At 57.3% G+C, this 27,364-nt stretch overlaps 8 protein-coding genes and 1 non-coding gene across 9 annotated transcripts; 5 read left to right on the top strand and 4 right to left on the bottom strand.

Annotated features, from left to right (window-relative positions):
- Positions 1–591: 591 nt before the first annotated feature.
- Positions 592–3,925, bottom strand: B0H64DRAFT_353941 (uncharacterized protein). The gene is made up of 2 exons (XM_062801520.1): positions 3,394–3,925; positions 592–3,280 (listed from the first exon to the last, which is right to left on the bottom strand). The coding sequence occupies exons 1-2, from the start codon at positions 3,602–3,604 to the stop codon at positions 846–848; spliced, it is 2,646 nt and encodes an 881-aa protein (XP_062661908.1). The 5' UTR covers positions 3,605–3,925; the 3' UTR covers positions 592–845.
- Positions 3,926–4,518: 593 nt separating this feature from the next.
- Positions 4,519–5,956, bottom strand: B0H64DRAFT_385012 (Cu/Zn superoxide dismutase). Its single transcript, XM_062803043.1, has 5 exons — positions 5,818–5,956; positions 5,390–5,569; positions 5,158–5,309; positions 5,006–5,102; positions 4,519–4,947 (listed from the first exon to the last, which is right to left on the bottom strand). The coding sequence occupies exons 1-5, from the start codon at positions 5,828–5,830 to the stop codon at positions 4,925–4,927; spliced, it is 465 nt and encodes a 154-aa protein (XP_062661909.1). The 5' UTR covers positions 5,831–5,956; the 3' UTR covers positions 4,519–4,924.
- A 1,489-nt stretch (positions 5,957–7,445) lies between these two features.
- Positions 7,446–13,098, top strand: B0H64DRAFT_353946 (CNH domain-containing protein). Its single transcript, XM_062801521.1, has 2 exons — positions 7,446–11,365; positions 11,419–13,098. The coding sequence occupies exons 1-2, from the start codon at positions 7,646–7,648 to the stop codon at positions 13,036–13,038; spliced, it is 5,340 nt and encodes a 1,779-aa protein (XP_062661910.1). The 5' UTR covers positions 7,446–7,645; the 3' UTR covers positions 13,039–13,098.
- Positions 13,099–13,683: 585 nt separating this feature from the next.
- On the bottom strand, positions 13,684–13,754 carry B0H64DRAFT_t42. The gene has a single exon. It is a non-coding gene; the product is annotated as a tRNA-Gly (tRNA).
- Positions 13,755–15,770: 2,016 nt separating this feature from the next.
- On the bottom strand, positions 15,771–17,516 carry B0H64DRAFT_316501 (phosphatidylinositol N-acetylglucosaminyltransferase-domain-containing protein; the record flags this gene model as incomplete). The annotated part of the gene is made up of 2 exons (XM_062800290.1): positions 15,771–17,140; positions 17,210–17,516. The coding sequence occupies 2 exons, from the start codon at positions 17,514–17,516 to the stop codon at positions 15,771–15,773; spliced, it is 1,677 nt and encodes a 558-aa protein (XP_062661911.1).
- Positions 17,517–18,755: 1,239 nt separating this feature from the next.
- Positions 18,756–19,416, top strand: B0H64DRAFT_370894 (uncharacterized protein; the record flags this gene model as incomplete). Its single annotated transcript, XM_062802114.1, has 2 exons — positions 18,756–19,234; positions 19,311–19,416. 2 exons carry the CDS (start codon positions 18,756–18,758, stop codon positions 19,414–19,416), a joined length of 585 nt encoding a protein of 194 aa, XP_062661912.1.
- A 232-nt stretch (positions 19,417–19,648) lies between these two features.
- On the top strand, positions 19,649–20,677 carry B0H64DRAFT_74360 (uncharacterized protein). Its single transcript, XM_062808696.1, has one exon. It carries the CDS (start codon positions 19,835–19,837, stop codon positions 20,483–20,485), a length of 651 nt encoding a protein of 216 aa, XP_062661913.1. The 5' UTR covers positions 19,649–19,834; the 3' UTR covers positions 20,486–20,677.
- A 21-nt stretch (positions 20,678–20,698) lies between these two features.
- On the top strand, positions 20,699–23,309 carry B0H64DRAFT_335798 (uncharacterized protein). Its single transcript, XM_062801133.1, has 2 exons — positions 20,699–22,851; positions 22,950–23,309. Exons 1-2 carry the CDS (start codon positions 21,037–21,039, stop codon positions 23,268–23,270), a joined length of 2,136 nt encoding a protein of 711 aa, XP_062661914.1. The 5' UTR covers positions 20,699–21,036; the 3' UTR covers positions 23,271–23,309.
- A 1,457-nt stretch (positions 23,310–24,766) lies between these two features.
- B0H64DRAFT_385024 (uncharacterized protein) lies at positions 24,767–25,025 on the top strand. The gene has a single exon (XM_062803044.1). The coding sequence runs from the start codon at positions 24,773–24,775 to the stop codon at positions 24,995–24,997; it is 225 nt and encodes a 74-aa protein (XP_062661915.1). The 5' UTR covers positions 24,767–24,772; the 3' UTR covers positions 24,998–25,025.
- The last annotated feature ends 2,339 nt before the right edge of the window (positions 25,026–27,364 follow it).

The raw sequence follows: 27,364 nt of genomic DNA on the forward strand, positions 1-27,364 counted from the left end.
GTTGTTGTAGGTTGCTAGAGGAGTGGGATGTTGGGGACTGGTCGGATAATATCTCTTCTCGCCTTCCTGAGACGTGGGGCAGGCTCGTCATAGGTTCCTCCCCCCATTTGTTCCCTCGAGTTTGCCCCTCCATTCCTCGCCGCCCGTTCCCCGCCGCCGGCAGCGGGCCCAACATTTTTTAAACCCTGATGAAACGGTTGGTCCAGGATGGCATGTCACTGGGTCGTCCAATTGTTGCCCGACTGGTGACTGAGGCAACAAAGGCAAGTCCTGAACTGTTCGTGCATCCCTAAGGTACACAGACGTTCGCAAGTGCCCCCCACCGTGACACCGTCCAAGTCAAAGCCGACACCCCCCGCACTGTCCGATCCACCTCCGACAACTCCGCCGATCCCGGGTCTCAAAACCTCTCTCCCAGCTCCAGCTCTTACTCAGCCGAGCGCGCCAACCAGCCTGCTACGGCGAAGCGTGCCGCATGCCACGGCATGATTGGGCAATGGGCCCGGGTCCACCACCCCCAAATAGCCGGGAGAGAGCGTGCCCACCAGGGACTCCGCGCCGCGGAGAACGGACCTGAGGCCTTTGTCAGGCATTACGTACCAGAAGGTGGTGCTTGATAAAGCTGATGAAGAGAGATAGATCATGGGACCCAGACCGCAGACCGGTGATTTTTATTCTGCCAGTGGTACTCAAAGCGTCCCTAATCATGGGATGTGTAAATAACTACGTTAGTGTGCAGCCCAGCCAACCCACGCGCCTTTTTCCGATTCCGGTTTTCGATCCTCCCACGCTCTTTTCGCGATGCGAGATATGCTCCTCAGCCACAGACAGCCTACCCCTATGACTTAGTCCTCAGTGATATCGCCGTACTCCCAGATACCGCGGCGCCCCTCCTTAGCCTCGGCCTCGGCCTCGCGCAGGCTCTTGAGGACCGGCTCAAAGACCTTGCTGCGCTCCCACGCCTTCAGCTTCCGCGCGGCCAGGGCGTGGCCGTCCAGGACGATCTGGCGGTTGATCGACTCGGTGCTAGAGCCCTCGGGCTTGCGGTCGAACAGGGTCACGTAGGTCAGGCCCTCCTTGTTGTCGACGTAGTCGAAGCAGGCCACCAGCCGCTTGCCCTCGGTGAGCTCGTAGAGGTAGTTGATGGCGTCGCTGAGGTAGTCGGGGGACGCCGGGAGCTGCGCGAACGACAGCTGGGTGTCCATGGCCTGGGGCTTCAGCTTCTGGACCGTGAACTGGGCCTGGTTGAGCGGCCGGAGCTTCGACCACGGCTGCTTCTCCGAGTTGCCGTAGTCGATGTACACGACCTCGGCTACCTTGGCGGCGCGGTCGTTGGCGCGGATGCGGGCTCTGTACCACTCGCCGTCCTCCGTAAACTGCGCAGCTACGTAATCCCCGGCCTTCGGCGCGTCCTTGATGACGGCGCTGTTCGTGGGGTTGATGTGGAACTGCCTGAACTGGTCCATTAAGGACTCGAGCGCGTCTGTGCCCTTGCCGATCTCCTGGACTTTGATCCTGCCGTTCGCATCGATGTTGGTGACGATGACATCCCGGTAATCCTCCGGCTTCTTCTCGATCGTGACCGAGGCATCTGCCGCGGGTTCGCCAGCGGCGGCCTCTGCCTCCTGTTCGGCGTCCTGGGACGGGTCCCAATCCTGCCACAACCCCTTTCTCGCCTCCTTTGCACGGTCTTGCGCGGCAAAAAGCTCAAGAGCGTTACCGGACTTCTCAGCCGAGTACTTGTGAACAGAGGCCAGACCCTCTTCGACGAGAATCTTGGCAAAGCTCTCCCGGTTCACAAAGAGGTCGCCGATGAAACCGCCGACCTTGTCGATATCGTGCACATCGATCTCGCAGTCCCTCTGGTTGCAGCGCTTGTTGGCTAGGTCTAGGGCCTCCTGACCAAAAGGTTCACCCTTATCCTGGGGAGTCCGGCCGGAGCGAGGAGCACGAATACCGGCGAGGACTAATGTGAGCTTGGCACCCTCGCGCGGTACCAGGATGGTGAAGCGAGACCCGGACTTGCAGAAATCAACGATACCCGGGACCTTCCGTTGCCTGGAAAGCGTAGACAGCTGCATCTTCGCCTTCTGGACGCTCTCCGACATGTCGACGTATTGCTTGACCTTAGGCGCCTTGCCAGACCACATCCCCTTCTTCTCTTCCTTGGCGGTCTCCTGAGCTGCCAGCAACTCGTCGTAGTTGGATGCCCTATCGGTGTCGTCCTTCCGGTGCCTGATAACCGAGCAGTAGCCTTCCTGGACGAGTTGCAACCCGATGTTCTTGCCATTTTGGGTAATCGTAGCGACCTCACGGGCCTCGAAATCGTCGCTGGCGGGCTTGGTGCCATCGACTGAGATGCGGACGTGCTTGCCGATCAGCTTCTTCCGCAGGAACTCCTTCGCTTCGTCCCTAAAGGGCGCCTCGGACGATTCTCCGGCACGGGGGCCACGGACACTGCTCAAGTTGAGCCTCTTCTCGACGCCGGCCTTGTTCCGGATGATGATTGTATCGGCGCCAATGATTTTGGTGACGGTCGCATCGTGCTCCTTGCTGTCGGTAGACTTGGCGACGAAGCCCTTGTGCAGACGACGGCGGGCAGCTTGAGCATCCTTCTCGGCGGCACGGAGGGCAGCCATGTCACCGCCGAGCATGGTGGAGTGGAAGTCGTTGCACCTAGCAAGACCCTCCTTCAGAAGGAACTCGGCAATATTCCCGCGAGGGTGAATAACGGCACCGACGAGCTGACCTTGGGGACTGGCGCCCACGATCTTGATCTGGACCGGGCGCTGGAGAAGGCGCTGCTCGACAAAGCTGCGGGCCTCGTTACCAAACTCCTCTGCGGGTTGTGTCTGCCCGTTCGACTGGTTGACACGCTCGGTCGAGGGAGTGCGGATACCAGCCATGAGCGTCATGACCTGCCAGTGCTTCTTCTCCTCAAGGAGTAAACGGATGAGCAGCCGGTCGCCGCTGATAACGCGCTCGACAATGCCATCTACTGTCTTGCCCTTCCACTGCTTCATAAAGTCCGGGCCACCTAGGTCATTCTGAACCTCGATGAAGCCGCCGGAACCAGCATGCAGTCCCTTGGATTCGTCCTTTGCTGCTGTTTCGAGGTTCCGAAGGTTATCGATCTTGGCGAGGATGTCGTCGGACTCCTCTTTCCGGCCAGCATCTTCTCTAACCTTGAGCCAACCAGCGGTGACTGCTGCCTCCGGAAGCTCGGTCCCATCCTGGAGAAGAGCGGTTCCATATTCCCGACCGGAGTTAGGAATGGTGTCTGGAGAGTGCGTAAGCATTAAATGTCTAGATGAAACAGCAAACATTCGATGAGCTTGCGCCGTACAACACGATGTCGCGAGAGCAAACAACTTTTATAAGAGCATCACTTACACGAAACGCTGAACTTGACTTGTTTTCCGACGGTCAGTGCCCTCAAGAACTCGCGCGACTGGAAAGCGTACGGCTCATCGCCGTCCTTGCTCAGACGAGGGGCGGAAACATAGGCAAGCGAGAGTGTTCGCTCAGCCGCCGGGTTGTTAGGACTCGTAAGAACAAGGGTGTCTCCGCTGAGCACCGACTTGACGTTGGCAAGGAATGACATGGTGACAATAGGCGGTGATTTAGAATGAGGAAGAAAGATGTGGCGTCCTGGGACCGCCTCTATAACAGCCGGTTAGCTCAGCTCCATGCCGTTGTTGCCTTGGTTCCGCACGTAGCGGAGACGTGGCTTGTACGGTGGAAGAGGGCCTGAATATCCCAAACCAAAAAGGGCAGAGCCAGAAGCGTAGAGAGTGGTATCTCGTACACACACCATCACATGCCACGATCGGCAAGGTTTCTTAGGACGTTAGGCTGATTTAAGGTTCCGTGAAGCTCCTCAAGAACCAAGCCCGCAGTAGAAAGACCAAGGAGAACATCATACGTACCTGATAAATGTAGGAGATGGTGACAAAAGGGAGGATGTAGGGAGATGGTGAAGCTACTAAAAAGAACCAGGAGCCCAGATCGATCTCGTACAGGAGGACATCAGGCGAGCAATTGGCCTTTTTGACAGCTTTCAAGATGAATTTGGATTGGTTCGCAAGGGACTGTGGGGAAGAGCTCACCCCGGAGGAAACAGTGGACGTCCAGGGGCCACGAGGGGCGGCTTCCCCCACCAGGCATCGGCAGGCCAGAACCTCCATGCACTGTGAGTCTTGCCCCACATGAGGTCCGTCCTGCGTTCACCATGAATTTCCCAACACTTCCATCTCAAGGCGTCAACATAGGACCATGGGCAAGGCGGCACGTGTTGCGGTCATGAAATCTGTTAAAATCAACACTTATAGCCTCCTAAACTTGGATTCCAATAAGATCCCTGATACAGTCTGATACAGAAAGAGGTTACGGCCGGGACTCGGCAAGGGTCGGCAAGCCCCGCATTCCATCTGGAAACTCGCAGAACGATGCCCAAACACCGTGTGAGGCGAGCTCAAACCACCCTTCGTTTCGTGAAAGGCATGTCCATATTGTGCAGGAAGTGAATAACACTATTTGACATTTCAAGTCTCAGATTTCTGACTACTTGCGTACACCCGATGCTGAGCTGTCCGCCATCTGCCACGAGATGCATTTACTTTGTCGCACTGTGGGCTCGCTTGTCCAACACAGCTACCCCGCATATTCCGTCATCAACTCTCCAATTTAGTCCCGGAATCATACAGCACCACGGCGTCAAATCGAAATATTTTAAAGCTTCCATTTAGGAAGTGTGTTACTCTCTTTTTTGCTATGTAGTTTCGTTCGGGATAGTTTGGAAAAGGTCACAAGCGGCACGAGCCTCTGACGGGTTCTAGCATGCTGTATCCTTTTTTAGCAAACTCAGGCCCTCTTCCTACGAATTGCTCCTTAAACTCCCCGACGAAAGCTGATATAGAGTCGTTTACTGCGAGATGCCGATGACACCTGAAAGACTTGGTTAGCTTTTGGTCCCTTACACAAGCGAAGATCAGGAGTATCTTACCGCAGGCAGGGCGCGGGCCGGCGTTGCCGGTCTTGAGAGACTCCTCGTTACCACCCTTGCCAAGGTCATCAGTGCCGGCGTGGACAACGACAGTGCGCTAGTTATTCATTGTCAGTACTTATTCCCCGCATACTACTCTGGTTGGGACATACGCCAATGACGCTCTCGGGGCCAATGATCTTGATGTGCTTGTCGCTCACGGAGCCCTTGGAGTTGCCCTGACCGTCCGTCTCGATGTTGCCGAGGTCACCAACGTGACGGTTATCGTCGACCGGGGCGCCGTGGGTCTTGCCGTGAGGGTTGACTACGGGGAGGCTCTGCGTTAGATTGTTCCAGGTCCAAGGGAAGTATTGAATAGTTGAGGGACTGCTAGGGGGTACGTACAGTGGGGGCCAGCGGAGGTGCAGCCGTTGGTGTTGTCACCAAAGGTGTGAATGTGCATGCCACGCTTGGCATTGGCGTCATGGCCGGTGATGTCCCAAGTGACGGTAGTAGGGGCGGATTCAGACTCCTGCTCGAAGACGACCGAGCCGGAGACCTTCGAGTCACCACGGACGACAGCGACTAAACGAACGCGTGTTAGCATTGGCCCGACCCAGTATCCCGGTGCTCAATTGTCACTGCATTATCCAATGCAGGGTACCAATGCCTCTGCGGCCTCGTTGGTGTGTCCATGTGATGATAAAGTGCCCATCAAGGTTGCAAGTTGAAGCTGATTGAACCCTGGACCCCTCCCATCCCCATCCCAGCTGCGTTCTCCCGAGTTGTGGGGTGTGCCTGGACGGCAGGGTAATTTGAGAAGCTTAACTTACCAGCCTTGACCATTTTGGCGGTAGTTTGTGAGTTGAAGTTGAGTTTGAACGGGTATAACTTGGTTGACGTAGTACGAAGAATCGTTGAGAAGACGAGCGAGGTATTTGACTGAGCGGAGCGGAAATGTTTGGGAAGAGCTGCTGATAAAGCTCCTCGTCCCCTGCCGGCTCGGGCTCCGAGGGCCGCTCGCTGTTAACTCGAGGTGGGGCAGGAACTCCGGACTGTGAGCGAAAGATTCGAACCGCCGAGCTCAACCCCGCACTGGATATGCCGTCATCACCATCCCATGCCGTCATGATGAAGGGCGTGCCATCAGGAACAGAAAGAGAAAAAGCGAAAACCGTCATGTTTCGCCGGCATGCACAACTTCCATACTGTGTACCTTTGGTAGGTGGGTCTACTGTGTAAGCTATCAACACCGTCCGAACGGTTTCGTGTTTGCTTCTTGTCCTGGGATGTCTCTCTTGCTGACCGGACCCACTCCTCGAATACGGCATATCGATCCTTTGTAGGACGCCGCCGGTGTAGAACTCCTGCGTATGTCGGTAGGCGTATTCGGTAGGCGAAGGGCGATGAAATTCGACAAGGATTTCTGTTTCGAAAGCTGGCTCGGTATACCGTGGAGATAAGGACTGCCCCTTGGTCTGTCGTGGATACCGTTTTCCAGCTTCACTCAAAGACTCGTTGTGACTTCTCGTCATCGCCGCACAATCATCAGAGTTAAACTCCTTTGATAAACAACGATGCATTACATTAACCTTACTATTAAGTCGGTTGTGAGCAATGACCTCCTAGGCGGCGTTGACAATTGCGGAGGTTTGTTATACAGCTGATGCAGTATTGGACGCAGAGGCCAACTGCAGGTTGCCATGGTCCGAGGACTTCGGGTCGCCAACAACCATCTTCAAGGACCAGTGGTTCGTCAAGAAAGGCCCAACAATGAGATGACTTTAGCCTGACGGCTTCGGAAGGAAAAAAAAGAAATCTACCCAAACCTGGGAAATTTCTTTACAAGTATATTTGTTTCGTGTCATTTGGAAGCGAGTCCCACCTCCTTCAAACATTTGACGAGGTGCAGACACCCTGCTGCTGTGCTGCCGTGCTTTCTTTGTCGGTCGCCCTGTCCAGTTGGCGCCTTGGCTGTTTCTCCCTCAGTGCTGCTGTTTGGTCAGGGTGGTCCTAGCGCGCGGGGCCCCAGTTCGCCTTGCCCCAGCCAAGGTGTGGCTTGGCCGCCACTTGAGGTTGGGCTTTCCCACCTGCTCGGCCGCTATCAAGGTTTAGAAATTGCGCCAAAACCAACAGGAACCCCGACGATTACCACGACGACGCCATTTGCCTCAAATTATAGCGTCGCGCCTTTGGCGTGAACAGCCCGGGTGCGTGATAAGATAAAATACACACCGACTAATTTTGCCGGAAAAGTCCGTCAAAGAGACATCCTCATTCAGGCCTTCACAGGGTCTGAAACAAGGCGTTGCTCGGGTCCATTCGTGCTCCACTCGACCCTGCAACGGCGAACACACCCATCCATCCTCGCTTCCACCTCAACGGCGAAAACCGGCCCCATGTTATTGAAGGGTCTTGGGAGCAAGCGCACAACGTGTTCATTGTTTTCATTGTCTCGGTGAAGGGTTGCGCATGAGGCGGGCGATTAATCTTTGAGCCGTCTTGGTTCCACGCGACCCCCCCCTCCCCGGCGCAGCGACTTCAAGCTACCCACGATCGATCGACAACTACACCCCGCGCGCCCTGTCGCTACCCTCGAGAAGCGCCTCTTCTCCCCCTGCAGAGCACGGTTCTCTGCAACCCCCACCTAGCCAGCGCGATATGTCATTTCGCAGCGATGAGTCGCGTCGATACGGCCATGTGCCGCCAGCGCAATATCCCGTCGCCCCTCCCCCGCAGGAGCCCGCCGGATATCCCGCGCGACGCCCGAGTTTCAACAGCGGCGACGACGCTAACTTCTTCGACCAGCCTGCTGCCCGACCCCACCAGATTTATACGGCGGGAGGTACAGGAAGGGGTGACGAGGAGCTGTTCATAACCAGCCCTACCGCCGAGAGCCACTCAGCTGCGAACCGAGCAAGCTACATCCCTCAGAATGCTGCAGCAGCGAGCTATCAACGTCAATACCAGGTTCAGGTCCCGCCGCCGCCCCCTTCGCATTCGACATACAACCCCCAGGCCTTTGCTCGTTCACAGTCGGCCTCGCTCCCATACCACCCCGCCCAGAATGTAAGGCACACGCCGTCGACGAGCCCGACATATGCCACCCCTCCAACAAACTACACGCCGCAGGCGTACAACCCGGCCGCATATGCCAGCACCAACGCGGCACTCCCCCAAAGGCATTCCACTGTTGCTGGGTACAACAATTACGGCTACGGCAACTACAACACACCCCCCGTTCCTCATGTATCCACAGCCTACGTCCCTCCTCCGTCCTCAACCTATGGCGGGTCGCAACCTTCCTCGGCGACAACGCCTTCGGCTCCGCAACGCTACGAGCCAGCATTGCATAGCCCACAATATGCGCCGGCTGCAGCGCCGCTTGCCGTCGCGGCAGGGTACGAACCGTCGTATTCCACAGGCTATACTGCTCAACAGTACTCGGGATCGTCATATGCCGGCAATGGTGTCACGGCCGCGCCGAGCTCGCAAGTGCCCTATCCTGCGCACTCACATATTCCTGTCGGCCCCAACTACTCGCCTGACCCGAATTCCTTCTCCAACCGGGTGTCTCGATCTAGTTCGCAGCCGTCACCGGTACCATCATCCCCTCCAAGCCGTCCTCAGGTTTCTCCTGAGAACGCCAGGCATCACCCGACGAATGCGCCGCTTCCCAATCGCCCGATGGATGACTTGCCGGAAGAGCCAGACTGGAGGGTCAATGGTGGCGGCGAAGCTGATTTCCAAGTCACGCAGGACAGCTTGATGCAGGATATCGTGTCGGATTTGGGAGTGTCCCCACAGAGCCAACGCCCCCAGCCCACCAACGGCACCGTGTCGGATGATGTTCTGGACAAGGCCCAGCGGTACAACTCTACCTCATCGAGAACTACCTCCGACACCGGCGTGAACCGGTACCCTTCGAATGCCTCTTCTGCCATGAATAACACCGCGGCTTCGACTAACACCGCCTACACTTGGGATTCTGAGGAAAGCGACCCGGAGGGTGCGGCCGGTCTGCTAGCGATGCAAGATGATATGGACGACCGAAGATTTGGCGGAATAACTTTCCCGGCGTACATGGAACCTCTCGCCGCGCCGCCGCAGCAATCTCAGCAACCAGCCCAGCAGCCACAGCAACCACAGCAGCTACCACCGCCACCACCGCCCCAACAGCCACCCCAGCAACAACTCCAGCAACAAGCCCAGGCCCCATTGCCACTTCCGCCGCCGCCGGAGGAGCAGCCGAGCACGGACAGTGATTACGGCGGAACAATGGACCTTGGTATGTACGGAGGCGGATATGCTGGAAACCTGCATTACGGTAACGAGCTCGGCTCTCCGCCCACAACCGCCCAGAGTCAGGACGGCCCTCGTCCGCTGCCAACGCCTCAAGGACAAGGCGCCGAGTATCCCCCATTTTCGGATGTGTCGGTCGATTATGGTGGCACCGGTGGTCTCCTCCCGCCCCAAACCCATCGTCTTAGCTTTGATGACGGCGATGAGCGAGTGTCGCTCCATTCGCGGCAGAGCGGGAGTGATTCTCCTTCCAAAGAGGATTACCCCTATGACCAAATGTTCTGGCACCCTGGCCTTTCAAACCGCCCGTTGCCTGCCCTCCCTCCTCAGACCCCAGACGGCAACTCGCATCTGTCGCCCCAGCCCTCGGTCAGGTCTAACTATCAGCACAATCACTCCCTAAGCGCAGACTCGAGACTCCCATACCCTCCCGATACTCCGGAGACCCGCCATGAGCTGAGCGTCAGCCAGCAACAACAAGTGGAGAGGTCAATATCGCTATCAAGTCATAGCAATACCCCCCCAATACAAGCACCGGCCCGGTCCAGGACCGACGCTGCCGAGGAGCGCAGGCGAGCGAAACACATGTCCCAGCCGCAAGCGCAAGCTTACCAGCAGGGGGCGATGACGCCATACGAGGGCTACGAAGCAGGGACACCGTCGTCGATGGCCGCTTATGATACGATCACATTGCCCACCGGCAGGAGGAAGAAGTTTGTGCCTTCGAAGCTCACAGCTGCCGACATCAAGCGCTGTGCGGAGCCATGGGCTCTAAGTGGCATTACCTCTTGGGTTCGTGAGATGGCGGAGGGCGAGCCAGACCTGAAGAGGAAGACGATAGAGGAAGGCGTTCTCAAACTCTTCTGCGCCAAAGTGCCGACGATGAACGTCGCCGACGCCGAGCTGCTGAGTGCCACGGTGGTTGATTCCATGTTCTCAGCCGGCATCTTAATCCCCGAGGAAGAATGGGTTAAGTTCGGGACAGGGCAGCTTTCTGGTGTGTTGTGGCAGCTTACCGGCTCTGGGTGCTTTGCGCCCAAGTTGCACGAGGACGAGGGGATGGCGCCCCGGCTGCATGACGATGGCATCCCGGTGAGATGCTACTCGCACCACTGTGGCAGGACGCTCAAGAAGGTGAACCTGGACAACATGATGTCCGAGGAGGACGTCGTGGTTCTGGACTGGGCTACCTTCCACGGTGTGACCAAGGATGACATCGTATCCAAGCACAAGAAGGAGGTCGAACGGCAGAACGTGCTACACGAGATCGTCACAGGCGAGGAGGACTACATGGGCCAACTTGATGTGCTCCGGCTGTTGTACCGCGACTGGCTCCGAGCCTGGCAGCCTCCCATCATCGCAGCGAATCGGATGGACAAATTCCTCGACGCGGTATTCGGCAGGGTGGATGCTGTCCAGCAAATCAACAAAGAGCACCTGCTCGCTCAGCTGAAATACCGCCAACAAGAGCAAGGCCCTTGGATCGTTGGGTTCAGCGACCTGTTCAGAGAGTGGATTCGGAAAGCGAGGCCGATCTATGTCGAGTACTGCTCATCGTTCCCGTATGCCTCGTATCTTGTTAGGAAAGAGGCTTCGAGGAACCTACTCTTCCGCCAGTTCCTCGATGTTGTCCGCGATCACAAACGGTCCAAACGTCTGGAGTGGACCACTTTCGTGAAGGCGCCCATCACCAGGCTCCAGAGATACGGCCTCCTCCTCGAGACGGTAAAGAAGAACATGCTAGGGGAGAGCGAGGAGAAAACCAACCTCGAGAGGGCTCTGGATGAAATCAAAAAGGTCACGCATGAATGCGACGAGAAGGTGGCCGAGATGACGAGGAAGGTTGAGTTGCTCGAGCTGCAATCTATGCTGGTCTTGCGGCCCGGCTTCCAGTCCGTCCTGAACCTCGACCACCTCGGCCGAGAGCTGCTCAAGCAGGGCGACCTCCAGCGACAGGGCTCGAAAGGTGTCCGCTGGGTCGACACCCATGCCTTGCTTTTTGACCACTACTTCATTTTATCCAAGGCCGTCCCCTCGAAGGACGGGAGGAGCGATAAGAAATACGATGTTTCTAAGGAGGTACGTCGCCATCACACCAATTGGTTATTCAATGATACTGACTTTGGATCTAGCCGATTCCCATGCCACTGCTCTTTCTCGAGAGTTTGAATGACGATCCCGTCGCGAAACAGAAGAGCTTGACAGCTCCCCTGACGAGAACCACGGCGGCAACTGGCTCGGGGACGCAACTCAACAAAGTGGCCTCCAATGGGACTGAGCGGCCCGGACTTGAGCACACGGCAACCGGCTCTTCTATAGCGTCACTCAACACAGTATCCCGGCTGACGTCTGCGGGTGCGGACGACGGAAAGATTATCTATCCGTTCAGGATCAAGCATCTCGGTCATGAGATCTACACGCTCTATGCATCGTCAGCCCAAGAACGCGCCACTTGGTGTTCGGCCATCATCGAAGCTAAGACCAGGCACGCCAGAGCGCTCCATGCCCAAAATGCCGAGCCGTTCCGCTTGCGCGTCATTTCAGATTGTGCCTTCGCATACGATTCGGCGTCACTGCTAGGAAGGCAGCCCAGTGTGTCTATCAGGGGCACGCCCTTGGACAGAGCGATCCGAGAGATGGAAGGGGTGTACGGCCCAGGGAGGGGCCCGCCGCCGGTCTCGCGTGCGACGGTGAACTGCGCCTGCGCTTTCACGTCGTTCGGAAAGTCGCTTATGGCCATCGGAACTGACTATGGCGTCTACATATCCGAAGTATCGAACGCTCGGGGGTGGGTCAGGTCTGTCCAGATCAGCAAGGTTACGCAGATTGCTGTCCTGGAGGAGTTTTCGGTCTGCCTCCTCATCGCAGACCGATCGCTCATCTCGTACCCCCTCGACGTGATTGCGCCGGTGTCCAACTTCGCTGCGCCATCCCACGACAATCCGCGCCGGGCGCCACAGCGCCTCGCCAAGGACGTTGCATTTTTCGCTACGGCCCGTATGAAGGACCGGATGCTCTTGTTCTACAAGCGGAAGGAGGGCATGCACAATACCTTCAAGGTGCTCGAGCCGGTGTTCCAGAAGGCGACAGAGAAGCGGTCCCGCCTGTTTAGCAGCCGCCGGGCCGGCGCTGGGGCGACCGAATCCTTCCGGGACTACGACGCCTTCTACATCCCGACCGAGTGCTTCTCGCTGAACCTCTTCCAGAACTACATCGCCGTGGCGACGTCCAAGGGGTTCGAACTGCTCACGCTGGACAAGAAGGTCACGCAGTCGATCCCGCGCGACCTCAGCCAGCCGGCCATCGCCAACATCGCGTCGCGCATCAAGGAGCCGCACCCGCTCGGCATGTTCAAGCTCAACGACCAGGAGTTCCTGCTCACCTACGGCGACTGCGCCGTCTACGTCGACAAGCACGGCGAGATCAGCCGCACCCTCATCATGGAGTACTCGGGCAAGCAGCGCAAGGCGAAAGCCGCCACCATGTTCGGCCAGTACCTGCTCCTCTTCAACGACGACTACGTCGAGGTCCGCAACGCCGAGAACGGCCGCCTCCGCCAGATCATCGCCGGCCGCGACGTCCGCTGCCTCGACTACGGCTTCCGCGGGCCGACTGGTTCGGGTGCCCAGGCCGGCCTGCAGCCGCCCGAGCAGGATTCGAAGGGGACCGTCAAGATTTGCATGAGTCATCCTGAGGTGCCGGGCGGGCAGATTGTGCTGGAGATGTTGCTGAATGATGGGCATGCGGAGTAAGTTGGGGGCATGAAAGTGATGATAGGGGGTGATGGTAAAATATGGGGGGGGGGGGCTGGGATGGGTGATGATGTTTATGTTGTTGTTATTGATGATGACGATGATAAGGATGGGTCGGTCGGCAGAGCGGTCTATTCAGGTTTGGTGATGGTGGTACTGGTGGTACTCTTCGTTGATTTCCGGGATTCGGAGAGCTGGATTGGACGGAAGGAGATTTTTGCTTGGAAATTCAGTTGAAGCAAATGGTGGCTGGTCAGCGTGGACGGCAGCGTGGACGGAGCGGCTTTGAGTTTTGGCCTGTCGTATTTCTTTCATATCTTTGGCCCTGATTATGCCATGGGCTATCTTGTCTGTTCAGTTGGGTGCTCGAGAGCAGGGCGCTGGGCTTTCTGATATGGTGATTCCACGTTTTCTTCATCAACCTATCTAGTCTGTTGATGATGTTTGTTACTTGGGCGTGGCGTTTTGGTATGCGAGTGGCCGAATGGCCAACATGATATTTGACTTGGGGTAGACCATGACCTCTCATTCATCACGGACCATCAACTTTGCTACTCATTGAACCTCGTGACTCCCGTCCTTCTTCTTTTGATGAGGCCAAAAATGCTGCGGTCCTTCGCAGGAAGGATAAAAGGAAAAGATAATTGCGTCAGCCGCGAATCGAACGCGGGGCCCATCGATGGCAACGATGGATTTTACCACTAAACCACTGACGCTGTTTGGTGATGAGTTGCGTCCCGGAGAGGACTTATCCAAGCGAGTTCCGTTTCAGCGCAACTTTCCTAATCGGGAAGTCCGACATCACCAAGTCTCCCCTACTGTATCCTCAGACAAGGTGCAACTTATTCTGGTTTTTGGTGTTGAACTCGATACAAACATTGTCCTGTACGCGCGCTAGTTGTGCTGAAAAGGCGCCGAAACTCGCGGTGGCTGTCGAGGAGAGTAGTGAATGACTAGCAAGGAAGGACGAGACTGAGGACGCCTCCCAAGACAAGTCTGCGAGTTCTTTCTATTTCAAAGGAAAGACCCTATGCGCGCTTCATAGTCCAATATCCGAATATGTTTGCTGCAAGGCACCGGTCGCTGACTGCGAGATATAAGTCTTCGTAGTGTGAGGAAATGTCCGGTCGTGATGTCAGCGAACGGAATCGATGTAAATATAGCAGCTGCAGCTAGGGAGTGTGTGGTAACGGTGCTCAAGAGGGGGGATGGTTGGGCACTACCCAACTCTCCTTTCGGGGCATACTCAGTTCTCTAGTAAATAGACGTCGCCGTAGTGTCGCTGCCCGAACAGAATGTGCAGCCCGTGTCGTCTGATCTGGGCGGCAGATGATGCTTTCGTTGACGATATCGTTAATGTGCGGACACGGCGATTAGGACAGTGAAAGCGGAGGAAAATTGGGAAATTCCTATGTGGTCAGTAAATGGAGGCAGCAGAGCCCGGCTTTTCACCTGAAGATGATCTCAGCAACCTGTTGGGTCTCGAACAACGGAATGTTCTAAGGTACTGGGCATACCGTAACGATCACGTCCGAAGACGTCAGTTATCAGGTGTCAGACGTGGCGAGGTCCGAGCCCCTGGGTATAAAAGGGACCCGTCAACCAGTGACGCACCTGGCGTCATTTTCTACTTTCTACGGCATTCGCATGGCGGGAGGAGAGCATTCCCTCAGCGACAGCGATGCGCGTTCTCGTCATCAACTTGAGGAGACATCTCCAATGGAACTTCTCCTCAAATAGGTCAATCTTGTTTGCGTTTCTTACTGACGAAGGCAGGCGGGGAGCTTGATGGACCGTTCCTGCCTTCCTTTCGCGGTGCGAGAGGCCGCGGTGACGAGCGGGTTGCCGTCATTTCCTTCTCCCCCCGATCCGCCTCTCTCTCCCAAGCGAGAGAGGAGAGAAACAAAACAACTGACCGATACCAGCAACAAGCTACCGACGAGGTACGCTCTAACATATCACAGTGAAGGCATCCGGGGGCTCATGCGGGATACCGGGGGCTTATCATGACCATCGAGACTACATGGAAGGTCCGATGGCATGAAAAAAATGCACTAAAGGGTGACGCAACCAGTGGGGACCGTGATGACCACACAGCGTGGTGCAAGCCCAGCGGCAGTCGCTCCCATGGCATCAAGTGCTCTAGGAGCGCGCGCCCTGTGATAAACTGATACCCACGCGTGCTGAGTTCCCTTTCGACGCTGGCAAACTGTGGGGACTGGGGGATCGCGAGCCTCAAGTGAGGCCGGCTCGACTTGGTCTCGAGCAGCGGCCATAGCCGTGGTTGATGCGTGCCGAAAGACATTTTACCGAATACAAACGAGGCCAAAGTTGGCTCCGTCACTCCCCATTTGCGAAGCGCCCGCAGAAGATAAACACACGGAACAAATGGGGTGGAGGAATGCAAGTAGGTTCTTTTGGTTGAAACCCGTTTTTTCTTCTTTCCTTATTTCTCCTTCCTTTTCGCTTTGCTGTTTGCTAGATAGCAAGGTAAGCTTAATAGCGTTTAATCGACCGTGACGTTTCCCATACACATTTATAGGACGAAGGGGACATACCTAGTTGTATTAACCATCACTGTACTAGGTGAGAAGGAAGCCTTGGTCGTAAAACACCTGGGCGCCATAGGTAACAGAGTTGATAGCGCTGAGGAACAGGTTCCCAAGTAGTCACCAAGGAACAAAGTTTCGAGCAAGATCATCAAATTAGAAAAAATAAATAAACTACCACCCCTAATCATCATCCCAATGCCTCCGACTGATAATAATCGGCCTCGCCGGATCCCACGGCCCATAAATCTCATTCTTATACTTCTGCAGCCCAATCAGCCACCAACTACACCCGCCCATCGCCAGCGCCGCAATCAGACACCCCACCACCATGCCCAGCAAACCCTTCTTCCACGGCCAGCCGCGCTCGTCACCAAGAATCATACCCACGCCGGCGCCGGCGCCCAGCACGAGCAGGACGGTCAGCACGACGTGGTAGCGCCAGGAGCGGCGGCGCGCGTACTGGCGGAAGACGGGGAAGAGGCCGAAGACCTCGATGCTGAACAGCGTCAGGCTGAACACCTGGCCCGTGCTCGGCAGCCGGCTGGCCAGCACCGTCGACGCCATCAGCGCCGCGTTGGTCGACAGCGACGCCACGGGCATCTGCTTGCTGCTGCTGTGCGTGCCTGTTGTTGTGGTGGTGGAGGTGGTGGAGGTGGTGGAGGTGGTGGTGGGCGCGCTGCCGGCTCGCCCGCCGCCCGAGTAGTCGAAGAAGAAGACGTTGAGGGCGAGCAGCCAGAAGGACATGGCCCAGATGCTGTCGGAGGAGGTTGAGCGCGTGAGGGACTTGAGGATTGGGGAGAGGCCGAGCAGCGTGAAGTAGATGAGGATGGCGGATTTGATCGTGCTGAGCCGGACGTAGGCGCGCCCATTGCGGGCGATCGGGGATGGGGTTGGTTCGCCGCCGTGGTCCGCCCCGTCCGGGCCGAGGCGCGTGGTTGTGGTGGTCGTGGTGGGGCTGTTCGCGGCGCTCGCTTGCGACGCGATGGAGTTGATGGAGCTGGCGGAGCGGGAGTGGGCGTGGGCTGGAACGAGGAGGCCGCTGTTGTGGGTGTTGCTGCCTAGTGGGTGCGAGGATCGCTGCGTGTGGGAGTGGTCTTGGAGGAGGTTCGAGGTCGAGCTCGCGGCAGAGGGGAAGTTTGATACGCTCGAAATGCTAACGGTACTGGCGTTGAGCACTGGTTGTTCGAGTCCCGATGAGTCCTGCCGCCGAGGCGGGCGAAATTCCTTGGACGCTCGCCTGTCTCGTATCATCCGCGCCCTGGCGTCCTCGTCCTCATCCCCAGACCCGCCCGGCGACTCTTTTGTAACCCACCAATCCCACAACAGCCAGCCGAGGAATGTCGCAAAGCTGCTCCATCCGACCACGGATACGGGGCTAACCCGTTCTTGGAAGATACCAACGAAGCATACGACGAAGATAATGACGGAGCAGACGTGCTGGACGATGACGGTTGAGTCGGCGACTAGGGGCCAAAAGTCGTAGGGCCGAACACGAGGGTTGCGCTGGAGGTTCTCGAGGAAGGTCGCTTGGTCGGTGTAGTTGTCGGGGTCTATTTAATAATGACAATGATAGTATGAGCAATCGCATCCTCGCAAGGGGAAATGGGGACAATGCATACATGACTGCTTCACCCAGAGCAGCTTTTGGAAGCGCTTGCGCCTCCTGCTCCGACTCCGAGCGGTGTCCTTATGCCTAGTGCGCCCGGGCCGTGAATCTGTACCAGATCCATTTCCTCCACTATCGAACCCTCCGAGGCGGCGTGGAGGGGAGAAAGAGGCGTAGGCGTCTTCGGGGGACAGATGCGACGGGTCGGAGCGGTGCAGTTTGGGGCCGGCAGGCACGGTAGAAGATCGGACCAGCGGCGGAAATGGCGCCTCGAAATCTGCGGGGATGGCCGATTGATGGAGACCCGAAGGAGGGGCCATGGATCACAACGGATGGTCCATCTGCATACCGGAGTACCAGGTATGGGAAATGTTTGAATGGCGCACGGATAGAGCCGTCTACCTTCGAGAGACGGACGACAATTTGTGATGAGTGTGGCTCGCAGCTGGCCCCTGACGTGCATTCCTGGCAAGAACAAGCTTTGACGAAAGCTCGAGCCATCTCTTAGCGCTGTGGAGTCCCGTGGGATTCTGCTCCGCCACATGCCAGGGGCCAGGGAGCTCTGTCTCAAATCGCGACCCAATGCGGAACCAGCCGACGGGAGCTTCACATCGGAGGTATTGGGAGGCCGCACCGGAGACAGCTCCGAGGTGAGCAAGTGCGCCCAGGTTTTAGCTCGGTGCCTCTCCGGTCAGATCACCAACAATCGTAACGACGATCGAATTAATCCCTCAGCGAAAAGAAAACCATGTTGCGTGGACAAATGCCCAGCCGTGCCCGGCGTGACGCATCTTCTGTGGAGAGCACCGGCGAGATATCCCCATTCGTCACACTACACCTTTTTTCTTGGGAGAGAGGCAGGGTAACGCTGGGGATTGGCATCCCACGTACCCAAGTCGAGCCATCCGTGACAAAAAGATGCCCGGTGTCGTGTAGTGTGTACGCGTTGCTTCAACTCGTATCCAACAACTGGCATTTGGTGCCGGAGCCCACCGTTCGAGGAAGGTGAAGCAACCTAGGGAGTGGGGAAGCTGCGCCCCGTGTTCTAGACCAGCCGACGCACTCTGGGTTTATCGCGCGACTGAACCCAGAGCCGGCGGGTTTACTGTGTAGCGTACCAAGCAACCAGGCACGACTTGCCGTTTACGCTTAATCGGGCTGGCCGGTCTTTTAAGTCAGGCACGAGACAAGGTGCCTACTCAGGCTACATATAAAAATAAAATCCCTATCCACCAACGCCTCGTTCCCTCGTTTCCACCATTACGTGTGCTACCAACCCTTTGACGTGCAGCTCTTAGATACGCCCAATCAGCAGCATTTAACGAACCTCCTGGCCTGGTCTGGGGGCTGTTGCGGTGCAGTTATCCGTTTGGCGTTTGACTCTCCTGCGACAGCGTTGTCAAAACATCTCCGCGGCACACCCCGCCGTGTCCATTGCCCAACTTCACTTCCGTTTGCGGTTCCCTCCCTTTCGTCTTTGCCCCCCGCATATTCTACCACCTAATTCCCCATCCCCACTACCACTACCGGCCCTGCATAGGCGAGCAACTACTACTACGATGAAGCCGATGACGATTTGCCTCGCGCTCAGCGCAGCACAGTTAGCCGTGTGCGCCCCGATTCCCAGGCATTGGATAGAAAAAAGAGACGAGGTCTTGGTCTCGGGCAGGGAGCATAATGGTGCGACACCGTCCAAGGCCTGGCTGATCGATGACAACCAAAACGGCAATCAGGGCAAAGACACAGCGACAGATGGACAGAACCCTTTAATACTACCTCGGCCAAAGATCCCTCAGCTTAGCCTTGTCTATCCGCTTTCGAGACACAGAATACCCAACGGAGAGAAACAAAGAGATGCCGAGAACGATCTGATCCGTTTGCCCTACCAAGTGGATGCTGCTGGCCCGCCCCAGCCTGGCATGCCGTGCCACCAAGGCCGGCCTTCCCACGATCGTAACAACATGATCATCGTCTACTTGGCTGCGGCATTCATGGTCGTGGTTGTCGTTGTAGAAGCGTGGGGGGGTGCTTTTAACGGGTGAGTTTCCGCCCATCGACTCGGTCCCGGCCGCCAAACCATTGCCACTAACCAACAACTGACTCGAAATCTATAGGCAAGGCGCTATTCGACTCGATGAAACTACCGGCCGGGCGCCAGCCTCGGTCCGAGCGGACGCAGACGACCGAGATAATTCACTGGATGAGAAGCACTCTGTGTGAAATGGCAAATAGTGCGGGCATCGAACCAACATCACACAAGCCTTGACGGATCAACTCCGTCTTGTCCCACCCGGCGAGCCCAGATGAGGCGACCATCTCTCCACTTGGAATTCATTGGGGTTGGATTCCTGGTCAGAGAGCTTCCTTGGTTATGACTGGGGGTGGGTGGAAATCTGCATGCAGCAATACGTGGCATTCCTTAGGGCTTCGTCCGAAATGAGAGCTCAAGAGATGATCAGTCGCTTGAGTGGATGGTGACAGTGGCGAGTGCAGCCTCACTCGCTACTCTATCACGGCTATCAGCGCATCAGTAGTTGGACACGACTCAACTTTCTATGAACTAATAAATTAGTCAACTTGGGAGAATACAGAGGCTCGCTTCCCGCTACCTGTGGAGCTTCTGATGCCAAGATAGTGGATGATGAGACGAACGGGTTCCCACGGGGCTCTCGAATACGAGCCCGATGACGGAAGCTCCCGTACACTTGGGATAGGCCGGCGACCTGATGATGTGATCCATCGGATTTCCTTTTATTCCCTTCTTCTGATAGTCTTGCAGACTTCTCTAGAAAAACTGACAAACCGGGGCATGACCAACACGGGCGGCCACTTCAAGACGAGGCGACGGCCTTGTCCGACCATCCCTGGCACGGAATGTTTGCAAGATAGACATCATAGTGGTGACACAGTCCAACCCAAGCTCGGGGATGTCCAACCCGTTCGCCACCGCAGCAGTGAAGAAGGCCGTGGCTCCTGTAAACAATGTAGAAGAAGGCTGACTGAACACTCTCATCGGCTCCGCCTTCCCGGACACGGGACCGGGAATTTATGGGGACACGGCGGGGCGGTAAGTGCGCCAAGCAGAGTCCATCCCATATCGGGATGCCAAGTGGGGAGCTCAGCCCGGCGGTCTCGGCTTTCGCGATGCTGGCGGCGGGAGGAAGCGTGGGAACGGGAAGAGAGAGTGTGGCTGATGAGCGGGACACAGCGGGACACAGCAGGAAGGCACTGGTTGGGGTTGGTTCCCCGGACCAAGCCGATGGGCCAGCCTCGCGGCGTCGACCGTTAAACCCGTTCTTGCAAGAGCAAGCAGGAGCACGAGACAGTTGTCGGCAGGCGCCGCCAGCCTTCTCCCCCAAGCATGCAACCTCATCTCGGCCTCTGATAGGCAGCAGCCGGAAATGTCAGATTGCTTGGGTTCCACCTTCCACTTCGCGTTTCATGGCACCGCATGGGAACAGCGCCTCATGCAGCTCCAGCTTCTCAGCCCCAATCACGCACAAGGGCGAGTAGGCGAGCTTTCTACACCGTACATACTGCCAGTGTGTGGTAGTTGTTCATTTCCAAGGCATGCTCAACAAGCTTTAAAGACGTCGAGTTCCCTGCTTGAGAGAGAGCCTTCATCTCACAGAACCTGCTGTCCCCCGCTTTTGAGTGTGTGCCGCAAGCGCCCCTCTTACTAAATAGGTATCTTGCAGAATCTCGGTGTGCTCCCGAGTTTGCGTGAAGCTTCACCCCGCAATTGGCCGAGACAAAACAAAACACCAGACATCGCGATCAGCATCGCTCCCGCTACCAATTACAATTACAATTACAAAAACCAACACAAATTACTCCGACATGTCGCTACAGGTCGACGACGGAGGCCGGCGCGGTCGTTCACGTTCGCCCGGACGGCGCGGGGAAGATGAGGACCGCGACAGGAGCCGGGTCCGCGCCTCGCCCAATGTTGTCGACGTGCCGTATCCGAGCTCATCCGTCGGCCTGCCGGACCCCGCATCCACTGCATACGAGTATGAGCGCTTGTCAAAATGGCCGACGGCTGCCGAACCCGATGCGGGGTACAGCGCACCACGCGGGCAGCCCGTCGATGACCGCGAGGACCCCTACGCCCAGGCGCGGCGCGAGGTCGAATACCGCTACGATTCTGACCGACGACGTGACCGAGACAGCGGTTCAGACCGCGAGAGGAACCGGAAGCGTAGCGACTCGAATCGCGACTCGGCCCTCCAGCGGCCCGAGCTCTACCTCCCCGCCAGGTACGCCGCCAACATCAAGACGGTCGAGCCGCCTTCGCCGCGCCAATCACGCGGCTCCTTCAGCGGCAGGGAGCGAGAATCGAGCAAGGAGCGCAAGGAACGCCGCAAGCAGGAGAAGAAGGCGCACCTGGAGGAGGACCTGGCCTACGGCAAGCTCCCCGGTCCCTCCAGGTACGACGCCCCATCCTCTCCCCGACCGGACAGCCACGCACCACCATCTCCCCGGCCGGACAGCTACGCCCCGTCATCTCCCCGTCCAGAAAGCTACGTGTATTCCCAGCCGGAACCGTGGAAGTATGACAAGCCAACCGAGGAGCCGCGGTATAGCGCTACGCACCTGGACGTTATCGGCCCCGGTGGGCGTCCCGGCCGTTCTCCGAGCCCAGGCCCATCGCTCAAGCCGGCCATAAAGCGCGGCCAGTCGCCCCAACCCCCGACGGCGCGCATGTCGAGCCTGTCAGTCAATACCCCTCACCACTCCGCCTCCCTCTCCGTCTCGGCCGCGCCGGCATCCCCGCTCCTGGAAGCCTACCACGGGACGTGGCAATCCATGTCCCCCATGCCCTCTCCGATGCTCATGGCCGGCGGCAACCCCCAAATCCTGGACGCGCTCTCCCCCATCGGATCGGAAGACGAACGCGCGGCCGAGAGGCGGCGTGCCCGCCGCGCCCGGTTCGCGGACCCGGCGGACGACGCGGCGCGGCTCGCCAAGGCGCTCAAGGGCGAGCGGCGGGCGCCGGAGACGGAGCCCCTCATCGAGATCCTGCCCGGGCTCACGCACGAGCAGATGATGGACCTGCGGGCCGAGTACAAGCGGCTGGTCAAGACGGGCTCGGAGCGCAAGGGCGTCAACATCGCCAAGCACATCCGGGCGCGGCTCAAGGACGAGGACTCCAACCTGATGAAGGCGTGCTACGCGACGGCGCTGGGCCGGTGGGAGTCGGAGGCGTACTGGGCCAACTTCTGGTACCACGGCGACAAGACGCGGCGCGAGCTGCTGATCGAGTCGCTGACGGGGCGCACCAACGACGAGATCCGGCGCATCAAGGAGGGGTTCAACGACAAGAAGTACGGCAACAGCCTGACCAAGTGCATGCGCACGGAGCTGAAGGAGGACAAGTTCAAGAAGGCGGTGCTGATGGTGCTGGACGAGCAGCGCATGGAGGAGGAGGACGTCTACGGGAACCCGCTGCGGATCGACTACGACCTGGTCGACGACGACGTGCGCCAGCTGCACCACGCCGTCCGCAGCGAGAAGGGCGGCGAGACCCTCATGATCACCGTCGCCACCCAGCGCAGCGACGCCCACCTGCGGGAGGTGCTACGGGAGTACAAGAACAAGTACCACGGCGCCAACTTTGCCAAGGACGCGCTGAAGAAGAGCGGAAACCTAGTGGTAAGTAATCCTCTATCCCCCTCTCCCCTCCTTCTGTCTTTTCTTAACTTCCCCCCCATACCCAATACAATCACATACTCACACACACTCCCAACCAGGGCGAGGTCCTCGCGCACATCCTCAACGGCGTCATCAACAAGCCGGTGCGCGACGCGATGCTGCTGCACCACGCGCTGACGGCGTCGCGGCGCGACGAGCTGCGCCGCGAGCTGCTCATCTCCCGCCTCGTGCGCTACCACTGGGACGCCGCCCACATGGCCGCCGTCAAGCGCGCCTTCCGCGACCAGTACGGCCGCGACCTCCAGGACGCGGTGAGGGATGCGACAAAGGGGGAGTGGGGGGAGTTTTGTGTCCAGCTTTGTGTGGCGCGCATGCCGGATGATGTGCGGAGGGTGGAGAGGGTGGATATTCATCGGTAGTTTTCTTCTTCTTCTTAAGGGGGGGGTTATCTGGCTGGGGTTAAGGGGGGGGGGGGGGGTTCTTTTTTGGGGTGGACGTTCTAGTTTGAGTTGTTGTGGTGAGGTTTGGGTTGTGGTGGCGAGGTTTGGGTTGTTGGGTACTTGGTGGGTTAGTGGAAAGATTGGTTCACTTCTCTCGGGTGGTGGTTGATAGGGGTCAAGATTTGGGAGGGGGTGGGAGGATGAACTCGTTCTTCTCGGTGATGGGACATGTCGGATATGATATATGTGTATGGTTGATATCCAGTTGATGACGGAAACGATACGATGTCAATGGCAGGTTTTGGATTTCTTCTGTTGCGGTTCGGTTCGACTTGGCTGTTTGTTGTCTCGTCCTCCTCTAGTGTTACTTGGGACGGACGCAGACCAGACTATAGTCCGTTTGGCTAGGCTATCTGGGGAGCACAACCATGACATCACGGACGGAGCGGGTTCGCGGCAATTGCTCTTTGCTGTCCGTTATCAACCGTCCCTTTCAGAGGCACTCTTCCGTCTATGGACATACATAGTAGGTATTTTGGGCGTATTGCCAACCCGCCGTGTCACAGAAGTGCCTTGCCTCCCCGCTTAGTGAGCAGGGCCTCCTGCGTAAACGCATCCACGATACCACCGCCGATAGTTACACACAAGAAACGCGTATGCATCGAAATGAAACGATGCGCTGCCACGGCGGAACGCGATCCGCCCGCTCGCCCTCGCCCTATCAAACGCCCATCTGCTCCCGCCCGGCTTGCTATCCGAAATACGCACCCGGCCGGCAAAGGCAAGGCCGCCCCCTGCAGGATGCTATGTATGGAGGGAGGTAAAAATCGCCGGTTACACACACATGCACACGCCCAAAACAGAAAAAAGTATCCGAAATCTCGGACCCAAATTGGGCACATTGTTTCTTCGGACCGGCCCTTTTGTTCTGAATTCCCATCCGTGTCGGCACACACATGCAAGACGGGAGATGGATCATCGCTGGGTGGAGGAATTCGGCATGGTTGAAGCTTGTCCAGTACATACATGCACTGCACCGTAACAATTGTTTGGCACGGGGGCGGGCCGGCATTCATCCCATCCCCATTCCATCCCGTCCCCGATTCCCCGATTGAACTGGCGATGGAGACGCGGGACGGGGATCAACAAAGCATTGTCTTGTCTCCCAACACCGGATGCTGTTTGTTGTTCACTACCTTAGGTAACTTCCTGTCTCGGGCTTCGGGGCCCGGTCGGGCCTCTGTTCCCCCTCCCCCGCCCCCGCTCCACCCCGCCCGTCCGATCTGCGGGGCGCGCGCCGGCCGAGATATTCGGCCGATGGACTCTGCCTCCCTCCCCCAGGCGAGAACAGATCGGGTGGGTTTTGGTTTGGTGATGGGGGAATTGGGGGCCGATGGGTGCTGTGCGACCCTTTCCGAGTTGGGATATTGTTGCTTGTAGAAAGGCATGCTGACAAATTTTGGTTTTGGGGGGGAGGTTGAATGGGGAAGCTGCGAGGTCAAGTCGGCTGCATCTTGCATTACATTGCAGCAGCTGCTGCCGTCCAGTTGTCCGTTCAGGGCGAGTTCAGGTATGTACCGAGCACCCTCTGGCCAAAAAGACCGATACACCAAAAACCGACTCAAGATGGGCCCGCCCCCAAGTCCCGTTCACGAACGCATCACTCCCTAACAAGCTGTGTACACACCATTAGACTAGATAAATGAGTGATATTGGGGTAGTAGAAATAGCAACAGTCAAAGATTGTATTGCACTTTATTCTATCAAATTCGGGTCTGATTTGGCCGAGAAATACTGCATCAAGATGGCTCTGTGTGGTTTTGGTGTACCTGTTTTGCCCATAGGGTGCCTGCCTACCTACCTAGGTAGGTAGTTATATGTAGTGGGGGTGGTTAACTCAGGAACTCCCTACTGTGTAGGGTAGAGGAGTTACATAACTACAGATGAACGAGCTGAAGCGGTCAGGTTAACATTTGGTTGCCGTTTTTTTGCCCTTTTTGGGGGGAATGCCCTACTCTTCGGTCGCTGAACCGGGCCTTCGGGCTTCAGCTCGCTTGCGGGCCGTGGGTTTCGTAGCGCTGATTCCCTGCAGTCCCGCGATATTCCCGTCGGCGCAGGGCAGGCACGACAACAGGGCGCTGGGATCGGGGTGGGGAGCTCCGCAACCACACCACCACCCGTGGATTCCCCCCTGGCTCGCCTGGCCATGTCACTCCATGTACCGACCCACGACCTGGTTCGCTTCAACGCCGTCATCCCGCCGTTTTCCCAATCGGGCAGTAACTGGCCATCCCGCGCGCTCGTTCGTTATCCAGGGGGTTGTGGCAGAGGTGGTGCTTTGCTGAGATGTGAGATGCTCCTTCCCCAATGCGCTTTCTCAGCTCATCTCATCACAGTGGTGGCTGAGTGAGACCGACCATGAAAATACGCCCATGACGGGACGGGAAGTGTTTTCGTGTAACGACTTTGGCTTTACAAACTCGTGAACTGGGACGAGAGTCGCCAATCCGCTCGCGTTCTCGCTTTCGCTTAACTCAATTAATTCTGGTTTTGTGTGAACGATTCAACAGACGGGAACGGAGCAGTGGAGCCCGCGTCGTTTTCCTGAAGGAGCTCGCCGCGGCCGAGCCCACACCGGCTTGGCGGGAGCTTGGCAGCAACTCGGCGCGGCGGACACGTTTTCTTGGCTCTCCGCGGACCGATCTCCGCCCCGTGGACCATGGGAGAGCGGGGCTCCACCGGGCTCTTGCGATCTTGATTTGTGTGTTTTTTTGTTTTTTTACTTTTCTGTCTTTTCTTTTGTCTTGGTTCGGTTCCAGCCAAGAGTCTCAACGGCGTCGAGGTGGGTTTGACAAGACCAAGCAACCCTGTCGGTCAAGACAAAGGTTTTCTCTTTTTTTTTGCGCCGTGGAGATTGATGTCCGCAAGGAGGATACTGGACGAGTAATCTGATTCGGCGTTAGGCAGCGTTTACTTTGTAAAGATTGGATTGTTCATCAGACTTCGGCGATACCCCGGGTCATGTTTGTGCCCCTGTTTCTGATTTCTTCAAAAAGAATGGGACTCTTTCGGCGATGATTCATCATGATACGGAGTTAAATCGCCGGAGTTAGCCAAGGCTCCGTTGGCCAGATCCTAAACTGACGTTGCACAGGAAGGTTATTTTGTACTCCGGCTTCTCCTTCGGGCAGCATCTGAACGGCGGCGGCAGGACCATGTCAGGGTTGCTTGGACCCCAAGCTTGACGGCAGCTTGGGATTTGTCCAGCGGCGTGTTGGCGTGCCTGGCCAAGGGGCTCGGCCTGCGTATCTCTCATTGGCAGTCCAATCTGATACGCCCATTGGCCTCACGAGACGGGCGGCGACCGTTTTGGTGGGATGCGGCGCTGTGACGCCAAGGGTAGGATCGCTGGGCACTCATCAGAGTGATTCATTACACAGTATGCACCGTCAGCGCCCAGCAGAGATGGAATTTGGGGAGCGTAACTATCCGTTTGGGGAGAGGCGCAATGTGCTTGGATTCTGTCCGTTCTGGCACGCTGCTTGCTGGGCTCCTGCGTGAGACGAGCCAGCGGTTAGTGAGCGTTGTGGCATCATTATTGTTTGTGTGGTCAAGACTCAAGCTTCTTGGCGGGTTTGATGTGGGGTTGGGTAACGGATGCAATCATGAACCCGACCCGGGCATACGCGGAGCCGGAGCGTTCTCGACCCCGATCGCAAACGAGAACCTCCTTCCTTCCTTCGCATCGATTTCAGGAAACGGAATCCGACCCCCTAGGCGGCCCAAGATCGTGCCGCGGGGGGTCAATTGGTGGCAGATCGGATTGAATATGCCCTCGAATAACACCTGCAGGCCATGTCTTAGCTAGAATAAGGTCGGTGGTCAACTCTATTGCTGTGCCTTTGAGATTGCGCGGATCGAACCCGTAAACGTCAACAATAGCCAAGACTCAGGTATGTCAACCGTCTGCAGCAAAGGACGGGACGGGAAGATGAACCCCGCGTTTTCTGTCCCGCGTATTGATCGGATCCGAAATTACAGGTTGTGGCTTTGCCAGAGCATGACGACAGCTT

This window comes from Chaetomium fimeti (assembly GCF_033439085.1).
Source record: "Chaetomium fimeti strain CBS 168.71 chromosome Unknown B0H64scaffold_2, whole genome shotgun sequence".
NCBI lineage: Eukaryota > Fungi > Ascomycota > Sordariomycetes > Sordariales > Chaetomiaceae > Chaetomium > Chaetomium fimeti.